The sequence below is a fragment of the Zalophus californianus genome, chromosome 15 (genome assembly GCF_009762305.2).
Source record: "Zalophus californianus isolate mZalCal1 chromosome 15, mZalCal1.pri.v2, whole genome shotgun sequence".
NCBI classification, from domain to species: domain Eukaryota; kingdom Metazoa; phylum Chordata; class Mammalia; order Carnivora; family Otariidae; genus Zalophus; species Zalophus californianus.
In genome coordinates, this window is record NC_045609.1 from 58,114,600 (window position 1) to 58,140,291 (window position 25,692).

A 25,692-nucleotide genomic window follows, 5' to 3' on the forward strand; every position below is an offset into this window, starting at 1 on the left:
TTCCACTTTCACGGGGACAGTGAAGCCCCTCTCTGGCCAGCTCTCCAGGCCTGGGGCCTGCCAGTACCCCTGATTCCAGTGCTAACTGTGGTTCACCGGCCTCTGGGGGCGGGCATGGGCTGAACTGGCCGTTCTTGTCAGGTCATCATCAATATATGCACGAACAAAGATTGTTTCACAATGAAAAGCTAGTTAAGTCTTGCACATAAATGAAATGAATATTTATTAAGTGACAGTGTAAGTAGATACTGTTGGGAATGAAGTATGCGAGTTCATTTAAAAGTATAGCAAATATTTTTCAAATGTAAGTACCAGTAGACACTGTTGGGATTAACAAGACACAAGTTCATTTTAAGTGTTATAAAATCCCTAATAGATTTTTTGGGAGGAGGGGGGCATCATGTGCTTTTTTCAAGCAAGAGATTTTAAAGATTTTATTTATTTATTTGAGAGAGAAAGCAGGGGCAGGAGGAGAGGGACAAGCAGACTGCCCACTGAGCGTGGAGCCTGACGCAGGGCAGGGATCTCGATCTCACGACCCTGAGATCATGACCTGAGCTTAAAACCAAGAGGCAGATGCTTAACTGACTGAGCCACCAAGGTGCCCCTCAGGCAAGAGATTTGGCGCCTGGGTGGCTCAGTTGGTTGGGCGACTGCCTTCAGCTCAGGTCATGATTCTGGAGTCCCGGGATCGAGTCCCACATTGGGCTCCCTGCTCGGCAGGGGGTCTGCGTCTCCCTCTGACCCTCTTCCCTCTGGTGCTCTCTGTCTCTCATTCTCTCTCTCAAATAAATAAATAAATAAATAATCTTTAAAAAAAAAAGGACAATTACTATAATGTGGGAGGACCGTGACATGAGCCAACACCACAAAGGAAACCGGGTCCTTTTACAGGGCTGCCTCTTTGCCCCATAGGACCAAATTAAACGACCTGCAGTTCCACTTTGGTGGTGCTCCTTCCTCTTAGAACAACCCACCCTCTTCCCCTGTCAGATTAACCACGCTGGGTCTTTGCAGAACCTGCTCAGGTGTTGTTTCCTCTGGGGAAACTTTTCTGATCCCTGGGCTGGGCTAGAAGCCCCAACTCCAGACTCTCTTGTATCCCAAACTTATATATGACTACCTCACTGAATTGTAGTGACTTACTCACTCTCCCGCTCCCTGGGCTGTGAGCTTGGTGAGGAAAGGGATCATGTCTTTCATCCCTAAATCCCCAGTGCCTAACAAGGTGCTCAGCCTGGAGTAGGGATGAAATATTTTTGAACAAGTGAATGAACCTTGCGGCTCTTTTGCATGACTTCTTATCTTCTGGGGTGGAGTTTCTCCAGCTTGAGAGAGGCTCCCTGGAGGTTTGCTGAGTGTCTTTACAGATTTCATTAACGTACCAATTTACTCTCACTTTCAATGGCTCTGGAGATGTGAGATAAGAACTGAATTATCGCTGATTCTGTCACTCGCCAGATACCTTATCCTAACCTGACATGAGGCCATTGATCATGGATAGTATTTTTCATCCTTAAAAAAGATCCATATGACCATCTTTTAACTAAGCCAACATGAGTTAATTTGGTGAGACCCTGAGTCCCCATACATCCTCATCTATAAAGTCCCTCCATTATAAAGACAGACCACATGCTTTACCACCTCCATTCTATTTTTCCTACTTACATTTTTCTTTTAATATTTATCCTGTTACCAGTGAAGTCATATCATGCTAAATATAATAATCTTTCATTTTTATGAACAATTTGTAAGTTTGAAAACATAGTCACACTGACGATAAAAATCATGATTAGTACACACTATTTTATACACAAAGGCATTTTATTATGATTTCATTTGACTATCGCATTTAGTCCTTCCAACAACCAACTGAGGCAGGGGTTAGCAACCCTATTTTATGGATGAAGAAATCAGAGTTTACAGGGGTCTCACCTAAGTCACACAGCCAGTAAGTGGGAGGGGTAACATCTGCAATGCTACCCTTCACCATGGTCCTATCTGGCCTCCCTGGTGATTGCTAAAGAGCCCTGTGAGGTACATGGGGTGATTATTATTATTATTATTGTAACTTTACTGTTGAGATGAGGTCAGAGAGGTTAAATGGTCTGGGCAAGGTCACATAGCTAATAGATGGCTAAGCTAGGTCTCGAATTCAGTCCTTCTGACACCTCTTTCTACTATTTCATGTTATTCTCCAATTCCAGATGGCACTCACCAGGATCGTGTTTCTTTATTTCAAAACCTTTCCTTATCATATTTCCAGCATATTCTGGGACCTCCTTACTGCCCATGACTTTTCACACCAAATGCTAAATGATCCAGCCTATGTTGAACTATTTCTCTTAATTCCCTAGCTGCTGAGGGCATTTAAATTATCCAAATATTAGGACAACTGCATTTTATCACCATCTGTTTTTATAAAGTCTGAGTTACTTTTCAATTCCTAAACTTGTTTTCTTTATTTTGCATGCTATTTGAAATGAGATTCAATGTGTCAGTGTGGAGTCAAGCCCTCTGCTCCCCCGGTCTCCAAGGGAGCCCCTTGCCCAGGTCACCCTCCTTCCCCCACCACCTGTCTACAATCTCTAGTCTTTCACGTCTTACCCTGGTTCTTGCTAGCCATGGATACTGAAGCAAGCTTTCAACTATCCTGAGGTCTCAGGAAAGCCGGTCTAGTGAGCATGCTCTTTGCCAGTCTTGAGGATAATTTGCTGGATTATGGTCTGGCCCTGGGTGGACTTCTGTGGGGGCAGAGGTTGGGGGAGACTTTGTATTATTGGGAGCAGCCTTGGGAGCTGTGTCTGCTTCAGGCTGACATATTTGGTACCTTGAGTGGGAGGTGAAGGGACTTAGCGATAATCGTTCTGCCTCAGCTACTTTGAGGAAGTGATTTGCCTTTTTTGAGCTTGGCTTTCTCCACTTGTAAGACATAGATGAAACCTAAGATTCCTTCTGTCTTGAACATTTTTTAGGTGGTTTGTCCAAAGCCTAACAACTAGCTTGAGGCATTTAATGCCAAACTCAGAGTCATCCCGCTCAGATAGAAATCTGATCATGATATTCACCTACCTAATGTTCAGTAGCTCCCTGCTGATCTTAGAACACTGTCCAAAACCTTTATAAGACCTAATAGACAAAGCCTTTTACCTATGTCTCCAGCCCACTAGAGGCTCACCCTAGTTCCTGCCCGTTCCAGCTCCCCACTACTCACCACCTCCTTCCATTCCATGCTGCAATTTCTCCAAGCACAATCTCTGATGTCAGAGTTTTTGTACATGTTCCTGCTGCCTGGAACCTTCTCCATACTCCCCTTTCCAGCTTCCTTTTCCTGGCTAACTCCTATCTGTCCTTCAGGTCAGGTGCCCCTCCAAAGTGCTTCCATATTACCCCATACTTCTAGGGTCTCTGCACTCATCACAGGGTACTCGCATTGCTGACCACTTGTCTGTCTCTCCACTAGGCAGGAAGACCATATATCTGTCTTGTTCATTCTTGCACTCTCCCTACACCAACTCACGTAGCAGGTGAGCAATAAAAGAAGGACTGGTTATAAATATGCAGGTAGATGAACCTAGAAGGAAAAGACACTGGACTGGAAGGCCAGAGATCTGAGTTTTAGTTCAGACTTCCAACATGTGCAGGCCTGGACATGTCAGCAGTCTGTTCTGGTCTCTGTTTCTGGATCGTTAAACCATGAGAGGGGGAGAAAAGAAGGGAAGCAGGGGAGACGGAGGAATGAGGGAGAGGAAGGAGAATGTCTAAGAATCTGAGTGTGTGTGTTGGGGAGGGGGCATCAGCTCCCTTTGCTCCTCATAACCCCAACAACCTCCTAGTCTGACTCTCGGCCCAGAGTGCTGCCCCATGTGCCACTAGAGGGCACTCTTGTTCTACACAACAGCGCCGGAGAGTTCCCCCACCCCCAGCCCCGGAGCCGGCTCCCGGGAAGCCAGAGCGCGTGCGCTGCCCCCCACAGCCCGCATTAGGTCCCGGCAGGGCCGGCAGACGGGGGCGGGCAGAGGCTCCTGCGCTTGGCCTCCCGGAGGAACAGACCTCAGGGCCAGTCAGATCCCAGCAAAAACTGCGTTGCGGTCCACTTGGCAGGGGGTCCCCCTGAATGTGGCCCATATTAGGGAAACCTGCGCAGCCGGGTTTCGATTCCCGCCGGGGTGCGGGCTTCTCGGGCAGCGTGCAGGGCGGGGGTCGGCGCAGGTGCGGGGCTGCAGGCGCCCCGCGCGACCCGGCGCCCCGCTCTCCCGGCCCGGTCCCAGGCGCCCCGGCCCTCCGCGCCGGCCGCGCACCTGTGTGCGCTTTACAGGCCCCCGAGGCCCGGCGGCCCCCTAGCTGAGTAAGGAAGCTGGTCTCTGCAGCTGCCCGGCCCTTCTCCGGGTCAGGGGCAGGTTAGAGCCTGGAGGGTTTGAGGACAGAGGGGCCTTGCTCTTCTCCCTTGCTCCGGGAGAGGCTGTGCAGCTGGGGTAGCTTAGAAAGGAAGTTCCTTTGAAATGGCCAGGAGTGATCGCTACCCCGCTGACGAGGGCCGCTCCGGAGTGGCCGCAGGTTAGTGTCGCCTGGTCTCACTAGCCCAGCTGGAGCAGAGGATGCTCATTACCCTCTCAGGGGTGCTCCTGCCTCAGGGGTCGTGGGGAGGATCACTTCCAAGCGTGTCCTGAAGCTTTTCTCCTCTGTGCTTTTTTGCCTTGCCTGGAATCTGGTAGAATCTGTCGAGAAGTCTACTCTTCTCTCTGGGCCCCATTGGATGTGGCTTCCTTCACAGGGCCTTAGCTGATAGCCCCAGCTGCAAGACAGGCATATTACTTGCAGCTCCCTCTTTAGCACTCGTCCTGCTCAGCTTTGTTTTATCTGTGTGCTGGAGTCATTTTGCCGGCTAGACCAAACTGCATTTCTTAATTTTCAATAGCATGTGGTTCAGTGCCTTCTTGCTTACGAGGGTAATTCTAATTAATGTTGGTTGCATTCCACTCAGTCAGCCTCTCTAGGAGTTATCCTGATTGCACGCTTCAACCCCTTCCTCTATTGTTTGAGAGGAGACTGTACAAGAGAGAGCAAATGGAGATGAAGCCTTCCTGTTCCCCTCCAGGAGCCCACATCATACATGAGGTTCCTGGCCATGTACGTGCCAAGAAGATCATGTGCCCTTCATCCTATTCTCTGAGGGGCATACTGAAACAATGAGTTTTGATCTAGCTTCTGTCTCACGGAGCAAACCCTAGGACTCCTTCATGCAAGCAGAGCTGGGGGATTTTATAGGCAAGTTGTTAGAGATATAAGCTTTTCCTGTTTGCAGTTAGGTTTGGGGGTCATGATTTGATCTGTGTTCTATGCAAGTCTGTGTAATAATGGTCCAAGCCATAATGGGATTCTACCATGTGCTTCTAATGGCTTTAAAATAACTTAGCACATTTGGCAGACAAAATGAGAGCCCAGCTAAGGAACCTGGATTTATACTGATATTGTTAATTCCCAACAGATGAGGAAATCATCTGGGGGCAGTTTGGGAAGAAAATTTGATTCTGCGACCATCTCAAAGCTCCATGTCATAGGCATATCACTCTCAAACCACAGGACACAATAGGAACCAGCTATAAAAACCATGGAGAGACTTTAACATGTGGTTAACTCTGTTCCCTTCCCATTGTAAAGAATTGGTGCCATGATCTCCGACATTCATGAGTGGTGTATAAGGGGCATGACTCACATCCCTAGTGTTCTCTGTGTTGTACAAATTCAATTGTAGCAGACGTAGTCCTTACCCATGAAGACTGAAACCCAGAAACATGCAAATGTGTGGTCAGACACACATTTATAATTAATACATTACACAAGAGGAGAGACGAAAGGAAAATCACACTTCTCAGCCTGGATCTTTAGGTCTTCTGTGTTCTGGCACTAGTATATTTTTGTGGCCTTTCCCCTTACCCTCCAAAGCGTCTTATATTCCATTCATGTAAAATGATTTGCCACTACTCACTCCCTTCAAACAAAATGGGCCTTGAACTTTTGTACTTCTGAACCTTTAGTAAGCTCATCCCACTGCCTGGAATCTCCTTCGGTCTAGCATTTCCTAGGTGTCTCTCTCATCCTTCCAGCTCCTGTTCAATGGCCCTCAGCCCTGCAGACTTCCCAGACTGCCAGGTTAGAATTCATCTCTTCCCTCCTTACATTCCCCTCTCCTATATTTACCCTTTGTGGTCTGTTTTGTCTTCTTATCTTAAAATATCCTCTGTGGGGAGATATCAGGTTCCCCCAGCCCTCATTGTGTGGAGCTGGCGGAGGCAGTGTGGGGGTGAGAAGCATCTCCTTTACGGGCAGTCTGCAGGTGGGATGAACAGAGTCCAGTAAGAGCACACGCACGTGCACAGGTGTGCAGATGGGTTTTCCATATGTCAAAGTAGCAGATAAAGTCCAGAAGCCACACCCAAAATTAGTTACATCATTTTGAAGTCATGGCTCCCTGGATACCTATTCAAATATATTAAATCAAAAGATAAATATCTTGGTTTTATGGGATTTTGATAAAGTGCTCCCTATAATATCAGGGGCACTGTATATTCAAAAATGAAAAGTAAGACATCCCAGGTGGCACAGGCTCTGTTCCAGGGCCCACAGATGTCAAAATGCAAAGTGTGCGGTGACTCTGAATCATTCTCGCAAAGATGAGCAAGGAAGAGGTAGTCTGCCAAATGACTGTTGGTGTTGGGCAGCTGGTCCACAGTTCGGGGCTCCAGGCCCCTCATCTGGAATAAGCTACATGTCGTCGCGGGCTTCCTGATGCTTGGCAGCCAAAGAAATACTGATTCAGGGCCCAGGCCCTGCCATAGGGACGAGCTCGATTAAGACTTTACAGTTCCCTGTGGCTTGCGTTTGTCTGTCACCCAAACCACAGCCTCTGGAGGGTGTGGAGAAAGAAGACAAGGGCCATTTCTTCTCAGTCCAGCAGAACTGCATATTCGGCTTCCTTGTCCCTCAGTTTAGAATCAACTGCTTGGAAACACGTGAGCTTTAGCCTAAAGTACTCATTTACCAGTGTTTCATCTGGGTTTTCTGGAAGAGAATGGAAATCTCTGCCTGCAGTGAGAGTCCCCAAGTGAGTGAAGGTGGGGAAGAGAGACCGCAGTCTTGATGGACAGTTGTGCAGAGAGGTTCCTGCTGCTGGGAGTGAGCTGCAAGAAAATGTATTCTGAAGCCGAGAGCAAATGAAAAACTCTCAGAAAACAACCCTGAGTGCAAAGTGAAAACCTTGAATTCCTTAACATCTTGGTTTAAGATGTCAAATCACTGTAAAGTATAAAAGCATTTTATAATCCTCTAATCTGCACGGTGATCTATACATTACTAATCCGGGAGTTAAAACAAAATGAACAATAAAACCTTTGGGGAGCCGTACACATCCTTCCACTCAGTCATAGAGAACCCCCAAGGGCTCATGGCATGTTCGCACCTTTGGCAAAATGGCTCAGTGCCTAAATGAAGACCAGAATCTGGGTGAAATCAAAGATGCAAATCTGCTGGGATATTGCTCCAGCGTTTTCTGGAGCCACAGTGGTTTTCAACTGTGGCCACATATTTGAATCACCTGGGGGAGCTTTAAAAATACTGGTGCCTGGGTCCCAGCCCGGAGAATTTTGGTTTAATTGGTCTGGGGTGTGGCTTGGGCACAGGGCTTTTGAAAGCTCCCAGGGGCTTCACCGCACAGCCGTGGGTGAGCACCAGGGGTAGGAGAGGGAGTGGGCACATGTTTGCAGCTGGGGGTGGACGGGACTCAAACAGCTTTCTGTCACATTCTGAAGTTATTTTGAATAAAAAGAGCTTTTCTTACTGTTTTGGAGTACCATGTCAAGAGGCCACATTTTTTAAAACTAAAAGTAAGATGTGAACTTTTCAAAGGCAAGTTTTTTTTTTTTGACTAGTCTGAAGTGAGCATTTTTGCTCTTTCAAGAGGACTGCTTCCCTTCATGTCTCCCCTCCTGTGTGTCCACCGGGGAGATGAGCATGCTCCTCAGAACACACAGGGAAGCGTGTGTTCTGAATTAAGAACCGAACTGGATGAAGCATTTGGTTAGATAATGAACTCTGCATTTCTCTTTAACAGTAAAAAGAAAAACTCTGTCCTTTTCTTGAAGGGCAAGTTCTCAAAGGCATTTCGGTTTCTCTCAGGTCCTGGGCTGTGGCACAGAGAGTTCCCTACGGGCCGGAGGTGGTGCAAGCTCTTTCCAGGCTAGAGGAACCCAAGGGGATTAAATCTGTCATTCAGTACCTTCACTGCATTTTCCAGATATGTATGTAATTATTTACTCAGATCATGCTAGTTATGGCTACTATCTCTTGTTGAACCACAGAACACCCTGAAATGAGCACAAGGGCGAAAAGAATCCAAATTCTCTAAGTTTCAATGAGTGGTACGCTTACTTTAACTAGAGATGTGTAAGGCTCATCTCTCTCTATGGTTACTTCTCTATGGTTTTTCTACAGACTGACTCAGAGCCTTACATGTAAGTATTTTTATAAATATACATACTCATATATATTTACATTTCTACTTTCACAGTGTCCGTTTCAGACTTTCTCACCTGGAACAGGAGCTCGAATGTTCCTGCTCACTTGCCACCAGCTCGTAGATCTGCCCAGGCCCACGCACCTTCCTTGCCACCGGTGCTCCAGCCTCTGCGGCTTATCTTTCCTCCTGGGGGGCTCTCAGGGCCCTGCTAACAGGGCTACAGATAATGGGGTTGCATCTGCACAGCAGGGCCTTTTCCTCCAGGTGAAAGAGGTCTCCATTCTAATGCTTGCTTTAAAAAAAAAAGGATCCTTTTTCCCCCTTTTTAAAACCAGCACCTGAAGCCCTGTGTGGGTGGACAGCTTCTGCACACACTTTCAGCTCCAATAGCACAATGGATGGTCCTTACCTCTTACAGAATATCAAAACACATTCCAGAGGCATTAAAGAAATAAATATAAAAAATGAAACAAAAAAGAAACTAGAAGAAAATAAAGATACATATTTATCTGATTTGGGGACTATAAATACATAGACATATAAGTGGAATGGAAGAAACTACAAAGCAAAAGATATATAGATTTAACTATATAAAAAGGGAATACTTCTGTATGTCAAGATAGTACCCTAAAAATGAAATAGTTGGAACAATAGTAAATAAAATACTGGGGAGAATATTTGAACACATCTGATAGGTAGCAAAGGGGAAATTGCCTCATGTTAGAAAAACCTTAGAAATCATTAATAAAACAGATAACAACCCAATTGAAAAATAAGCAAAAGACATAGAAAATGCCTAAAAGCGATACTAAGAGACATGAAAAATTTTCAACCTCACTAATACTCAATACAAATTAAGATGAGAGTATTATTTTTCATTATGAAGTTGGCAAAGATTTAAAAATATTACTGTTCTGTGTTGGTAAGGTAAATTGGAATAAGAAAATGCTCACACTTCCTACTCCTGCTCAGACCTCCACAACTGAGCTTGTCTGAGGTAAGGAAATTGAACAGTTAATCATAGGAGATAAGGTTCTATAGCTAAATGGATTCCAAGGTGAACAGAATAGTGAGCCATCTGGAAACCAGGCCATTTGAGGAATGGTTGAAGGAGCTGAGTGTTTCGCTTGGAGAGTACAACTCTATGGGGAGACACTGAAAAATTATTATGAAGAAGGTATAGATTTACTCTGCTTAATTTTTCTAAAGCAAGGGGAGACATGGAAGAAAACACACTTTGGCCCCATACAAGGAGGGTCTTCCCTACAATCAGAGCTGCCTCATGAGTCCCAGAGTGGGCTGACTCATGACATGAGCAGTCTCACCAAACAGAAGCTGATGGGCTTTCTGTCAGGGACGTTCTAGAGGAAGCTTCTTGATTGCTAAGAGTACTCTCAAATTTTTCCTCCATAAATCATCTTTTAATAACTGTAGAACTTTCATAACGTGGTTTATTTTAAGAAGAAACTAATTTAAATGATCCCAGACAAGTGGAGATAATGGAAACCTGCAGGGAGTGGGTCTGGTCAAAGAGAGTTCAAAAACTCCAGGTACCAACTAATATCAGCAGTGTAGAACTTACACACTTACATATCTTGAGTCTGCTGAGGTAAGTGGAATAATGGCCCTTTGGTCCTAGAAAGCAGGTCTTCAGTTTTTATTTTTAAGCATGTGAGTAAGAAGTCTTGGTATAGAGTTCTCAAGGTTAAGAATTTTCCCCAAGTTCCTTTTCCCAGATCCGTCCATGTCCAAAAATAAATGTGGCGCTTCTAGTCATCTTTAGAGAGAGACTGTGGTAGGTCAGATGGTGGCCAGTTCAGCCCTCACACTCGCCAACCTCTGAATCTGGAGATGAAGTATCATAATGTGCTCTGTTCCAAAAGGGACACGAAGATATTTTGAAAATCTTAGCACCTGTGAGTTAACTTGAGTATTTTCAGAACTATTCTGTTTGGCTAACATCAAACGACACCCTTCTAAAGGTATGCGGTTAGATGCCAATGTTTTTCTTTGATATGGGATTTAATGAGGGTGAAATCAAAGCAAAAGTCATATCCCGGAGAGATGTAAAAAATAAGCAGTATGCAGAAAAGAAAAACAATATGTTCGTTTCTTCACAGAATAGGCAATAAGATTCTGGGTTCATAGGAACCTTAAGTTTCTTTCAGCTAACATCATGGCAGCTGAAGGAGAGGCTCATGCAGATATGAAATGTAAACATTTAATATGGAACGTATCAGCCCTGTAGCAGAAATGCTCCACAGCTCTCTCATGCACCAGCCACAAGCTGCTTCCCTGTTAGTTGTTTGTTCTAATAACAGAGATGAACTCCTTGAGGACGGGGACCTCGGAATTCCCTTCCTTCTCTCCCCCTAACACTCCACATTGAATAGATTTTGAAGGCCACTGATGACGTGGGTTGGCATGAGGAGATCAAGAGACATTCTGCGATAAAGCATTCACATTGAACTTAATGTTCAGACGTTTTCCCCTAATTTGTCTACTTGGGATTCCTGGCTCTTTATAGTTATGGGACTAAAATTCATTTAAAATTTCAGCTACATTAATTGCCACTGCACGTTAGGCTGCTGAAGGGGAACAAGTCATGTGTGGGACAAAGTAGGATCTCAATAAAAGGTGATGAATGGATGAAGACACGTGAGAAGGCTGACGTGCCAGCATCTTTCCCTCAGAGATGTAACTCCGGGCTTGCGCTCCAGTAGGGGAAGGCAAGCTAGTGCCTCCGTGTATAGGGTCAGAGTATACTAGGCAAAATTGATTTTTACAGGCTTCAAATTAAACCAATTTATAGGCACTGCTGGCATTTAATAATCCTTTTGTCTGAGAAGAGCACAGAAGAAACAGAAGGGAAATCCCCAATTTTGCTGAGAAAAAAAAAAAGCTTTTATTAAAATTCTATATGACTGGGAAACAGAATCTTTCTCAGAGAAGAATTTTTAAGAAGGCTCTGAAATTAGGACTTGTGAAGAAAAGTTAATGGAACAGAGGCAAGTTAGCCTAGAGGAGAGAACATTGCCGAGTAACCTGATGTTCTTCACATTCATTCTGCGATCAGCCTATGATGAGATGAAAGCAGACAGTGTCGTGATAAGGTTCAGTGATCCATACTGTATGTTTGTCAGGACATCATTATAATTTTATATTGCTGGACTATTCGGGTAGCACAGTGTTGAGGAAAGTGCATTGGATTTGGGGCCAGGAAAACTGGGTGCTAGATACTCTCTAGCTCTATCAGGTAATAGTTGTGTGACTCTTGAAGAAGTCACTTAATGCTCTAAGATTCGGTTTCTCGAACTCTAATGTGTGAGAGAGGCAGGGATTGTTCTACTCTCTTCTTGGTGCTATTCAGAGGGTCAAATGAGATAATGGCTCTTAAAGCTCTCTATTGTCTCTAAAGTCCCAGCCACAGTGGGCCACAGTGTTCTTATAAAATTCAGTGTTTAGACAGGATTGAAGTTGTGGGCCCTCCTTCCCCAGAGGTCTTTAAACCTAGAACATCTTCTAGTCCCTATGGCTTTGCCACAGGCTCTCTAAGGGTAGGGAGAATAAAGCAGATCACTTCAAAATGTCGTTCTGCCCCGGGATCCTTAGCACTGCGGATTCCCTCAGAATAGAACAGTCAATGTGATGAAGGTTGTTTCCTTCTTTTCTAATTTTTGGACAGTTTTCCCTTCAAATGGAATCAAATGAGACACATAAGGCAGGACACTGGGATGTGAGCAAACACCTGCTCGTGGTTTGACTTTTCCCTAAAACGTGTTTTGAGTCCTGTTTTTTTACGTAAGTTAACTTCTTTGGCTCAGCTTCATGTTGTTTCCCTGTTTGTTGAAAGGCACTGGAGATATTGATGTCTTGGGTAGAATGATTCCCTAGAGGACGAAGCTCACTGATTTGTGATCACATCAGGCATTGGGCAGATTCTTTCCTTTGTGGATGACAGATGCCACAAAGGTTCTCTTTGACTTTCCAGAGTGGGAACTATTATTGTCTTGGGTGTAAATGGTCAGTTTTCCTTCCAGAAAGGTGAGAAACCAGGGAACAGGACAGAGGATGGATTTGCAGATGGAGATTTTCTGGAGAAAAACTAGCCCAATATCACTGCCACATCCTCTCACAGCACATCCTCTTTGTGTGGCCTTTTGGTGGCCTGAAGAAGCTACTTGGCTGTTGACCATAGACTCCAAAAATGAAGTGGGAGTGGGGGAAGGAGAATGGAAGAGAATAAATGAAGTTTAGAGTTCAATGGGAAGCAGAACTCTTTTAGCTCACCCGCCCACTGAGTGAGAATCGTGGGGCCCATCTGGGTTGGCCATGGCCACTCACTCTCTGAGTAATAGGCTACCTCCTAACAACCCTGTCCTCAGTCAAGCCAGACGAGCCTTTGGAAAAAGAGTTCTTTTTGTGGTAAAATCTTTCTCTTTTAAATTGCACTCCCTGGTTTGCTGTCACTTTAGAGGATTCTAGGCTAAATCTATTTTCTTTCACTTCACAGTCCTTGAAGTATCTGAAGAAAGTCCTCACGACTTGCCTTCCTTTTCCTCTCTAAATGAAATCTCCCTATTACCTTCAGCCATTCCTTACAGAACATGTATTCTAGACACAGAACCCCGTCCTCTTGTACAATGCAGTTTTCGAAGCTTCCCTTCTCCTATCCTATAGGGTATAGGGCACCCACCTTTTGTCTGATTCCAAGAATGGGAACTATTTCTCACATAGAGAGTTGAGACTCGAGTGGTGGGTCTTATGATTGGCTCACTTACTGAAATGACAAACAGGAGCCTTCATTTGTGGACTCGGATGCCCAGACTATGCCTGATTAGTGGCCCTGGGGGGGCTTCGTGTGCAATGCTTGACTTTCTTGAGCCCCGAGATCTCATGAAGATGCCTTTCCAGAGATTTCAAATATACCCAGCCCTGCTGACAACTCCAAGAGAATAAGAATTACCCCCTTGTTCTCAACCAGTCATAAAGGTTTGCTGGCATCTCTCTACTCCTGAAACACCAGGCCAAAATGTCTAACTGGTGGCTTGAATGGCACACTGACTTGCTCTACCTCCTCTTTCTGGTTCCTCCAGACAAGAGCAATTACAGGTTCCTCAGCTCCCAGAGCTTTCCATCCTCTTCTGAGCTAATATGGCTCCAGGCTGCAGCGAGGAACTCCCAGACACAGAACACAGAATCTGGCCCCAGAGGCTTATAAAACAGAGAAGGAGACACCAAAGGCTGAAATCACTTCCTTGCGTTTCCTTTCATCCTTTCCTGCAGAGTCTGCTTCACCAAAACCCCACCCTTCCTGTGAGACCCTCATCTCAGAACCACCGAGGGCTCCTGCATGCATTCGTAGTTACTGAGCAGAGCGTTGGGGGTGCTGAATGTATGCATAACAGCCTCTGCTGGTGGCTTACAGTACAAGATGGCGCAGCACAGGGTCTGAGCCATGGGTGTCTAGAACGGGAGAGGTGTCACATTAAGTGGTAGTTTACAGGAGAGAAACAGGCTTAGAGAACTAAGTGAAGGGCTCAAAGCTCCACAGTGAAGTAAGGGCAGGATTAGGGCTGGAATTCAGTTCTCCTGACTTCCAATCCAAAACTCTCTTTAAGATAATATATGTATCATCATATGTGCCTGTCTGTATTTCTACTTATATACATATGCGTATGCATGGGTGTGTGAAATTTTTATTTGTAGAAAGCTGTATTTCACCCACATGCTCTAATTTGATTCTCATAATCACCCCCTCTGACAGGTAAGGGAGCCGAGGTCTGTCCACATGAGTAAATGGAGGCAACTGGATTCATAGGCAGGCCTTCTGATTCTGGCTCCCTCTTCTTCTGATTGTATAACATTGTTATTTGATCTCAGTGGCCATTACCAAATCCCTCTTCAGGACCCCTGTGGAATGAAATTCTCTTTTTCCCTGTCCCTCTCCGACATTCTCAACAAAACCATAACACAACTTCTTGCTGCGATGGTGACAAGGTGAGGTACAAGACAGCGGAATTGGAACATATAGCATACGAGTAGCCAGTGCGAGTTACCGCAGTCACTCTGACAGACAGCTAGAGGCAGGAGGCCCCGAGGTGTGGCCAGGTTCTAGTGTCAGGGGAATAATCCTGGAGGCAGGGGCGTCGAGTGGAGTAAACAGTGTTGGAGGCCCATGCCCTTGGTTGGTGGGGGAACAAACTCATAAAATGATGCTACCCTCTGACTACATCCCCTCCTGTTTCGTGGTTTTGCATTTATACCATTTTTATTATCATATTAACAAGTGTCTTAGCAACGCATTATCTTAAAAATGCAAGAAGACTCTGCTTTGGAAGAACATCTTAGAGATGTTGGAAAGAAAGCAGTTGAATCCCTCTTCCTCCCCAGCCAGCTAGAGTCCCAAGTTGAGGAAAAGGAAGGCAATGGGTATTTACTGCACACCTCCTACGTGGCAGGAACTTTACTTGGATTATCTTGTTTACTCCTCTCCCCATGAGATGAAGAAACTGAGACTGTATTATAGAGATTATGTAATCTGCTTCCCTAAGCAAAGTGCCACAGCCAGCAAGTGGCCCATTAGACTAAGGCATTTGGCCAGTTCCTTCCACACAGTACACATGGTCTTCCCAACATTGGGCAGGCTCAGCTCCTAATCTCTGGCTCCAGAGGACCCTGAACGATCACAGTCACTGCTTGAAGTGTCAGCCCTTCTGCCAGATATGACTTTGCAGGTCACTAGTGAATGGCAGTGGGAAACTTAAACATACTCATGATCCTCAGAAAATCAGACCCAGGATGAGAACTTTAAAGCTGGAAGGGACCCTACCAAACGTAAAGCAACTCTTGAATTTTGCAGATGAGAACACTGAGGCCAAGGGATTAGGACTGAAGGATCTACCCAAGTCAAACGATTATTGAGTGAAGCTGGGACCAGAACTGGTTCTCCTGCCTAGGATAAAGACCAGGAATTCAGCACACTAGTCATGAATGACTGGTAAATAGAGATGGGATAAAATACTCAAGAGAGTCTCCTAATACAGGTAGGATTGAGGGGGAAAGAAAAGTACATGTAGCCAGGGAAAAGAGACAGTATGTGAACCAAGACTGAAAATACAGATCTAGGGTGGGCTAAAGAGACTCTCAGTAAGTGACTTCCCAGATTGTGTTTTGTTCCCATTGAGCGTACAGTTGGAAGCCAAATGCAAGCCACCAAGGTTGCTGTGAAACAGCGAACAATTATAGCGCAAATAGTTGTGGGCAGCTGTGGGAATGCAAGCCACCTGCTCCAAGTTTACAGCTTTGTTAAACTTGGTAAACATTAAAAATGGAATAGGAATGCTCCCAGTCTGTACAGTGTCCCATACCCTTCCTGGGAGGCCTTACTCGGGGGAGCTGACCAGGCTCTTCTCCCTGTGGCCTAGAGCTGCTTTCTCTTGGTAGAGGTCAGTGTTGTCAACAGTCTCTGGTAGAGACCGAGGGAGGTAGGGAGTATCACAGAATCATATATTTATAGAGTTTGAGGGAATCACAGAGCCCCCAGAATATAATGTCTCTTCTAATGTTCAGATAAGGAAACTTGAGATCCAAGAGGTGATGTGTCCAAAGTTATAAATTTAGGGGCAGAATAGACTCTTGATCTCTGAACTTTGAACACTTTGTCCCTATGAGGTTCATAGATGCTGACAAACAGGGAGTTATAGCATTACAGAATGTTACAGCTGAAAGGGGCGTGGCTGTCAACCCCCAGGGTTTTCGGTTGTCACATGACTAGGGGGTGCTATTGGCATTTAGTGGGCAGGGACCCAGGATGTGAATAAGTAGCTTGAAATGAGATCATTCTTCGTAATGAATTGTCTTGCCCAGATACCAAAAATGCCCTTGTTGAGAAATATTTTGTCTGCCATTTGACTTTACAGTTGAGGAATCTAAGCCTAGAACCGGGACGGGCTTGACAAAGATCCCAAAGGAAGTCGGCAGTCCCCTGACTCCATCCCACTGAGCCCCCGAGGGAATTAGCAGCAGGAAAGGGACAGCTTAGATCCTTCCCTTCCCAGCTCCTGCTGCAATGGCTCTTAAGCTATTTCTTGGTCTGCACTTACTTGGACTTGAGGCCCTCCTGTCCATAGGGCTGCAGCAGATACTGGTGCACGAGCTTATCCCTGAGAGTCCCCGCCAGTTTGATTTTCTTTCTTGACCGGTGCAGGTTGATGATAAAGAGTGTAATGGACCCTCGAACGTAGTTGTGGCTGAGATGGGGAAGGAGAAGGGTAAGATGGAAATAAAGTGGTTAGGTGCTGCTAAATAATTTATAGACTGCACCAAACAGGACTGCGCCAGGAAAGGGCACTTATTTTATGATTCTTGGCCACCCCTGACCTTCAAAGACAGGAAGGCCTTGTTATTGTTTGTGGTTTCTTGCAGAGAAGATACCCACTTCCTACCACACTCCTTTTGTTTTTGTTTAAATGTATCACAATGATTTTAGAAAACAAAATATCTTTTTCTGAGTGTGAAAATAAAACATGCTGACTGCAGGGGGAGAAAAAGGAAAAATACGGAGAAATACAAAGAAGAAAAAGAAAATTCTCTCATAATCCAAGTATCTTGAGATATGATAAAATTTTGGTAAACATCCTTCCAGTATTTTTTGTTTATTAATTCAATATTAATTCAAATATTTACTGAGTACTTTGACACATACATATATATTTCTCAGTTTTCATCTAATTGGGACCACATTGTTTTTTCAGTTCGTGAACATCTTAAACATATGTTCATCTTATTATGTTATTGTATTTTCTTCTATTTACAGAAGAATGCTAAATTCTTTAATTATAGAAATGTAACATAATTTATTTAGTTAACCCCCTACCTTTGGAGACTTACACTTTTTTCAAAATTTACCATAACAAAATTACCTAATGCTATTATATAAACTATTTGCATGTCACCATTATTTCTGATAAAGTCCTGGAAGTTGGACACATTAGGTCTAGGGGAAGGCATATGGCATGATTCCTAACCAAATCTTCTGGTTCATTCCCGGTGATGCCCTTCCCTGTGGGAAGATTTTCTGTCCTTGCTATGTTGAACCCTAGGGATCACACGATTGGTTTTGGCCAGTGAAATGTGGGTGGACATGTTAAAATCTCTGTGCAGAAGTTTTAAGAGGCAGCCTTGTTTTGCCATGTCTCTTTTCCCTGTGCCGGAAGACCAACGATGTTCTTGACAGAGGTTACTCTATTGACCTGCATCCTGGAACAAAGATGATTTGGAGCAGAGCTACAGCTGAGCCATGACAGGTAAGTGGTATGCATGAGAAATACACTTTCTTATCGAAAGCCATGGAGATTTGTTGGTCCTCCACTATCACGGCATAACCTCACCTATCCTGACTGATACCCACATTTTGCTAACACTGATGTTAACTGCCTAGAAAGCTTGTACCAATTTGCTCTGTTCAGCTATCTATAAGAGCACCCATTTCCTCATACCCTTAAGAATAATGGATATTAACCTTTTAAAATACCTTTATCAACCTGAGAGGTGATAGTGGGATTTCGATGTTGTATTAATTTGTATTTTTTAAAAAATTCATGCTGAGGTGCAGCATTGTTTTCATTTGCCTGTTTGCCATTTCATCTCTTCTTTTGTAAAGTGACTATTCATGTCCTTGGCCCATTTTCTTATTGATTTATAAAAACTATTTATTAAAGGTAGTGATCCTTTGTCTGCGGGTATGTTGCAAAATTTCCCCCAGGTTTCTTTGACCAATTCAGTTTGTTTACATTGTATTCTGATGTATAAAAGTTAAAAACTCTTAGGTAGTCAAATTTATTGATCCTTTTTATTTCTGCTTTTGCTGTTTTACCTACACCAAGATTATAAAACTATTCACATTTTGGAATCCTTTTAAACCAGCACAGGATGTTCAGAAGCCTGGAAGAACTATATGCCTACATGCAAGAGCCTTTCAGCATGTACCAACAAAACCATAATGATTTCCTTCTTTCTTGTAGGAAAAAAGACTTTGTTTCTAAGGGGTCCCCTAGGGCCCCATCTGGATGGGTTAATGAGAGGAAACAGAAGAAATGACCCAGTCCTACCTTCAAAGGAGGAGTTCAGAGAAACTCTAAGTCAACTTTGCCCAGAGGAAAATATCATTCCTTGCAGAAACAGCATCCCTTAGCCTCTGGGTCACTCACCTCTGCTTCTAAGGGTGTTAATTAAGAGTTGAGTGACTAAGGGCAGGTCAACATGATAACTTGGGTTGTTTTGCTTTTTAATAAAACAGTTGCTAGGACTCATCCTGAAGATTCTGATCCCATCCATTTGTGATGGGGGATAGGAATGTGTGTGTGTGTGTGTGTGTGTGTGTGTGTGTGTGTGTGTGTGTAAATCTTTCTAGGACATTTGGCAGATGAGTTGGGTTTGGAAACCACTTGCCTAGAGCAATCCATTAGGGTTAGGAGAATTCCCAAAGTATATTCCATTGACTGTGTGTCAGATAATTTTTCTTGCATCTGTAGGAGGGCACATTATTATGTTCAAAGGCTTTCTGAATGCCTGCATTGATATTCTGATAAATTATTATATGACTTTTCTCTCTGGTTCCTCCTCCTCTGGTCCTTCTTAATCTTCTGAAGCACATGAAGTAGTTTTTGGAGACAGCTGAGTTAGGTCAGAAGAGAATGCCCATTTACTGAGCAGACTTGTGTCACCAGAGCTCGGAAGAAAGATGCCGCTAGCCTGTGTCAGCATTTACTGTCATTAAAAGAACACCAACTATATTCCATTGGTGGGCTTTAAGCTTAGCTTTGCTGAGGAAATTGAGCAAAACACCGTTAACTACAGGTACTCTGGGCTTCAGTGTGAGCAAAAGTAGGCATGCATGGGTACCAATTTTGCCAGACTGTGGTAAACTCTTTTGCTAACTACCATCAGATAACCTTCTCAAAGGCCAGCAGTGGAGGAGAGAGAGCCTTGTGCTTGCATTTACGAGTTTTTCCTCTGCAGAACTGGGGCAGAACTAGCCCTGGGAGACTGTAGAGGAGAAGGGTAGGATGTGGGGAAGTGGTGGGTGGGAGGGAGACCTGAAATCACAGCATTGCGGCAGGGAAAGCTGTCTTTTCAAGCTGCTTGGCAATGGTCTGATTTCCACTTAACATAGTTCCCCTGGGGGAGACAAACCAGTACTGAAAGCCAGCTCAGAGACCCATGTGCAGAGGCTCTCACAGAATTCATGGAGCCTCCTCAGGTAGGAACTGGCATTGAAGACTGCCTCAGCCGTCCCTTCTCCTGCTTGGCTGAGGGGCAAGGATATTAAGCAAAGGTCGTTTGGCTGCAAAGTTACATTCTTGGCTGGGGAGTGTAGCACCAACCTAAAAGTACAGTGTCAAAGATCCAGATTTCTGAAGAATATATATTCTCTGCCCACAGAAGAATAATCTTGGAGGAGTATCTGTTGCCTAAGAAGATGGGTCTGACTGAAAGCATGGCTAACAGGCGATCACTCATCTTCTGATGTCAAGTCCAGGTGGATTTTGGTTCTCTTAGCAAATGTCCCTTTCTGTCTGGTAAAACATCTATCTTACTCCATGTTTCACTCATGGTGAGACTTCTTCTCCAGTAGAGAATCCATGCATCTGGAGTTCATCTTTCTTGCTGTTCTTTTGCTGCCTGACATCTTCTCTGTGATGCCACGGGGGTAGGAGGAAGTAAGTCAGGGAAGGGAGGCTCCAAGTGGAGTATCCTGGATGTTATGAGGTGGGGGACATCATATGTTTTATCTTGACTTCCAGATAAAAAAACAGTCACTGTTCTAGAAATGTCTCCAGTGAAGCTGGGAGACAAGGAAAGGGAATAGAAGATGGTGCTTTGGAATCCATGGTCATTTCCAGTGAAAGTCCATGTGTTTGAGAACTGGGTTGGTCCACTGTCCCCAGATCTAACTCAAATTTTTTGGGTTCGGTAAAAGTCAGGCCATGTTTTGCCAAACATTTTTTCCCCTAATTTCAAAGCCCCTGTGTATTTTAAGGGAAATTTAATCCACATGTTTCTGATTCATTTACACTTAACTCATCAAAATATTGTTTTGTAAGAGTCATTTGATGTCCAAGAAGCCTCAGGAACCTTTTTTATGAGCCTTTAAAAAAATTTCTTCTAAAAAACAGGAAGTCATGTTTTGCCAATAATAAACAAACTTGAACCCCAAAGGCTCAGTTTTGCTTCAGTATCCACCAGGTTCCAATTGGTTCTGAACTTGGCTAAGGACCTCATCTCCTCCCTAGAAACATACATTGTTTCAGCAGAATAGTTTATAAAGACAAAGTTTCCCAGTCAAAACATATTTGTTCCCTGAATAAAAAGATCTGAGGTAAGAACTGCCATGCTGCCGGGCTCCTGACTTGTTGACTCTAGAACAGAAGGCAGCAGAGCACCTGCTGGTGTTGGTTTGCATTTCGAACTTTGGATCCTAAATCAATCATAAAACACAACACTCTCCTAGGTCAGAAACAAACCACAATGTAAGAGAGTGCCATGAAAGGCAGCGAGGTATTCAAATAGAGGTTGCATAACTGCCAAGGAGATTGTAAAAGGAAATTCTGTTGTATTGGACATTGGGCCAAAAGATCTCTAAGGGTTCTTCCCAAGTGTAAAAATCTTTGCATTATTAATGTTGTTATTATTTGCATATAGGGGTGATACCATAAAGCTTTTGGAATTCAATATGATAATATAAGTGCAGATATCTGGCAAGATGCTTGGCACACAGCAAGTGCTCAATATACACTGGAGTGCAGGAGTTGTTTCAATAGACAGTCTCTCTGGGTTGTTCTACTGGTAAGTTTATACTTTCTCACCCAATCCCTGCTTTGACCAAGGATATATATTTTCAGAGTATTGTCAAGAGTGAACAGTGTGAAGCCAACATGCCCACTCTGGGACATTTCTGTGACCTTGAGCTTGTTGACCATGAATAAACTAAGTGAATCAGTAGTGCTTCCTCATGACTGTTGTGAATCATGAGGGGGTGCAGACAGGGCACACAGCTTCCCAGGGAGAAGGAGAAGAGACTCTTGTCCTATCTTTGTGCCTACCTATTTGGGGCACCTGACACCCACAGATGTGGAGGAGACCGGCATCCCCAGCCAGCTCAGTGCATCTGTTGTGGGCTTACTTTTCTAATAGGAACAAAAAGACCTTCCCCTCTGTTATTATCATTACGGCCATATGTGCAAGAGATCAGTCAAGTCTCATCTTCCTTTTTTAATGGGGAAAAGGGGTGCTACTGACAGAATCGCAGTGGCACCGTTTCCCCAGAGAGGTTCTGAAGTGAATTCCCACAGAAAGCAGAGAGCTGCTGATTAGAGAGCATATTAAATCCAGATGATTTTGGTTAACTTGTTTGAGCTCTCCTGCTAGGAAATGGTAGAATTCTTAGCCATTCTACCACACCACCTCCTTCTGGATGATTGCTGATATCAAAGGGGAAGAGAGTGAGAGCTGTAAATCATCTGTGAGGTCTTAATGTCCTATTTCTGCATCCATCCATCCATCCATCCATCCATCCATCCATCCATCCATCCAACATTTGCTGAGATCTTCATGCCAGTCACCGTATTAGACACCGAGAATACGAAAATGAATGAGACATTGGCCCTGAGTTCATGGTATGTTCAGAATATTAGTGACAACTCCCCACAAGCGTGTCAAAGAATGTGAGGATGAGCAATGGGATGAGACTATGTGAGGAGCCCTCTGTGAGGACACCCAAATCCTGCTAAGCCCATGGCTACTGACATTTTCCCCCTGCTTCCTCAGACCAATAGTATAAAGCGCACAACTGATGTGCTTCCCAACAGAGACAAAAGGTGCCAAGGGTAGTATTTCTTCCTTGAAGCTGGGGGTCCTCCTTTTGAGTGGTTACCTCAGGGCCAGGGAGGAGACAAGGAGTACAATGTATCCTTGTGTGGTGATCAGATAACTCCAGCCAAAGCCATAAAGCAGTCACTCTCTGTCAGGTATTGCATTGAGCTTCCTGTTGAGCAAAAGGGACGTTGAAAGCCTCTGGCCTCGGCCCAAACCAGCCTCCTCTCCTCCACAATAGGCACTTGTATCTACAGACAAGACAACTGGCCCCTGGCCCCACTATATTCAGAGTGATTCTTTGAAAAATCTTATCATGATAAATTAATTGACTTGGCTCCTCTCTCATCAAGGAAGGGGAAGGAGCGTCTGTTGTAACCTGACCACTGGAGCTCTTTGTGCTATCCATTGCCCATGATCAGCCCCTGATAGGCCCACCGGAATGAAGGTCTGGCTGGAGGCACTGGCTTCCTTCTCCCCTCCTCCACCTGCACTAAGAGAAAGAGTTCTTTTTCGGAGCTGCCTACTCTGCTCCTTAAACAGGAAGTGATGTAAGAAAGCCGTATTTGGTCAGATGGGTTTGGCTTTAGGCTCAGTTTTCAATTTTTACCTTCTGATCCTCATGTTTTGAAATTTTATCTGCCTCACTTTATTTATTTAATGGTCATTATTTTTCCTGTTTATTTACAGACAACTTCAATGACAACCAGCGCTTCGGATCAAAAAGGGAAGGATAACCACACATTACCACACTGATTGATCTAAGTTCAGCCCTGTGAAAAAGGAAGCCTAGATTTTATTTAACCTCGTAAGATTTAAAATAGCTGGAAAGGTTTCTGAAATTCTGAAAGTGCTTCTAAAGCTGGCGTGACTACCTTTGGGCTTTCCAGCTTGGGACACACAGGTCTAGGGCTAGGTTTCTAGTGGGAGAGCTCTCCAGCACACACCTTAGAAATGTAGACTTATTTCCTCAAGCTCAGCTGCTGGATCATAGGAACAAATTTTATATCTCTAGCTTGGTTCAGGGGTGTAGGTACACACAAAAGCCTCATGGGCATTACATCAACTGGCACAGAGAAAATGCTCCATAAAAATTTGTTGGATGAAGAAGTAAATGAACAAATGGCATGTGTTTTTGTGAACTTTTTGTGCATCAATCCTCTGAGAGTGAGAAAACGGTTTCACTTGGAGAAAAAGCTATTTATCAGAGGTCCTTTGAAACCTGCAAAGAGCAGGTATAATGATTCCAGAAGCAGTTTACAGTCAGTCTTAACAAGGGTCCCAAATGGTATGGAATTCTAGGAGGGGCCTGAAGCCCAAAGCCCCTCGGGAGTGGCTTCCTGTGAGATCTCTCTGAAGACTTACTTGCGGTGGTTTGTGCAGTGTGCATAAATCCTTAGTTTGTCCCGGATCACTCGGCCTGGCCGTGGCTTCCGTTGGAGCCCGGCCACATGCACAGCCAAGACTTTGGGGCCGATCAGGCGCTTGTAAAGGAGAGAGAGCCAGTAGTCCTGAGGAGAATAGAGAGGTGGAAAGTCAGAGAAAGAAGCATGTTGAGTATCTTGAGTAAACATACCAACACACAGGCCAGAAGCCACTTCTTACCAGGGGTACAGTGAATCATGACTAAAGAGACCCTAATCTTGTAAGCCTGTCAACCCAATCAAGTGCTCACCTCGGGTTAATAACGAAATGGGCACTGTCTAAAGTGGCCTTTTCAACTGACCAAATAGGGAAATTTAAGTAGGGTGGACTCAGATGGGCATGAAATACAAATGGATCAAAGTTTTTCACATATGAAATAATAACCTGTCAGGGCCTTACATTTTTGACTTTCTTTTCCTATGACTTTACTTTCATACTAGTTTATGACTTGTGTTTAACTGTAGAGTAGATTTCCAATCTTTAGGATTGTCATCAATGTAAGAATCCAAATGTCATCCTCCAAATATTGTCACTAAAGACTATTAGTGTGATGGGAGGGGGATTTGAAGGTCCTCCAGGCAAGAGACCAGGGTCCCTGACTATTCCATAGTCAGAAACACAGAAGAAGGTTTGCAAACCATGGTGCTACTCCTTGGTCATCCTCAATAATTCTAAAATAAAAAGAATAATTCTAAACTAAAAGAATGTGATGCTTTTAACCATTCTGGCATCCATTTGTAACTGATTCATAAATATTCAATCTGTGACCCACACATGTACTTGAACTTACAAAAGCCTATTCACTGCCATCTTAATTTCTATGGTATTTGCTATTATCATATTTTATTTTTATACTTGATACAAGATATATTATGTATTTGTTTTGCATTTGTTCTTGTATCTGATTATGGGGTAATGACTTCAGTGTTTATAATTCTCCATGTAAAAAAGGGCTTCCTAATGTGTTTGGGGGCTTCCTCCCTCCCCCCAATTTTGGAATTCCATAATCATGCCATTCAGTGTGGGCATGCTACTCAAGGTCTTAAAGACATCATGCATGTTTTCTCAGCCTTCATCTTTCCAGGCAGAAACCTTTTAATGATCTTCTTTTTTTTCCCCTTGTGTGGTCATCTATAACATGAGCTGCTTAAAAATGTCTGTTGAATTGCATAAATCACAACAAAGTCTCAAAGCCCCTTTGCCAGCTGAATAGCTCTAAATCTGCCCTGAGTAGTGAGCTCTAAGCCTTGCCCAGCCACCTACCTTAATTAACTCTAAGTGTCCTCGGAATGGCTGTTAAATATGGTCTCCTAATATTTAAAATGCCAGAAATTTTATCACCGTCAATCATATAAATGAAAAAAATCGCGGTGGTTCAATTTGCTCTTATTCGATGACACTTTCTCTATTTTTGATTTGAAGTAAACTTGGTGAAGTGATTATCACAGTCATTCCCGTTTCCAATGGGATATCCACCTTTTTCTTATTGATTTGTAATACATCTTTTAATATTATTGGTAAGAATCTTTGGAATATATATTGAACAAATATATTCCATCCAAGTCTGTAGTTTACTTGTTACCACCATTTATGATTTTTTGACATGAAAATTAAAAAAAAATTTATAGAAAAATATATCCTCTTTTTCCTTTTGATTTCTTTCACTTCTTTTATTCTTAGAAAGTCCTTCCTCACACACAGATCAGATCAATCTTCACTGATATTTCTTCTAGTTCTTTTTATATAATCATTTAAAAGCCTAACTTCTTACTTCATTGAAAACTATTTAGCTGTATGGTACTAATTATTTTCTAAATTATTGTACAACTAGTCGTAGCATCATACAGTTGATAACCTATTCTTAAACATATCTTTAT

General features: G+C 43.8%; 1 protein-coding gene across 3 annotated transcripts in view; it reads right to left on the reverse strand.

Annotated features, from left to right (window-relative positions):
- HPSE2 (heparanase 2 (inactive)) overlaps nucleotides 1–25,692 on the reverse strand; it is a 687,285-nt gene that overhangs the window by 7,729 nt on the left and 653,864 nt on the right. For all 3 annotated transcript variants that reach the window (XR_003519076.2, XM_027589152.2, XM_027589165.1), the window contains exons 10-11: nucleotides 23,756–23,901; nucleotides 16,621–16,767 (exon numbers count right to left, since the gene is read on the reverse strand). Coding sequence is in view for 2 of the 3 variants with exons in the window: in XM_027589152.2 (XP_027444953.1) it covers nucleotides 16,621–16,767; nucleotides 23,756–23,901 (293 nt within the window). In the remaining variant the exon portion in view is untranslated. The remainder of the gene's footprint in view (nucleotides 1–16,620; nucleotides 16,768–23,755; nucleotides 23,902–25,692) is intronic.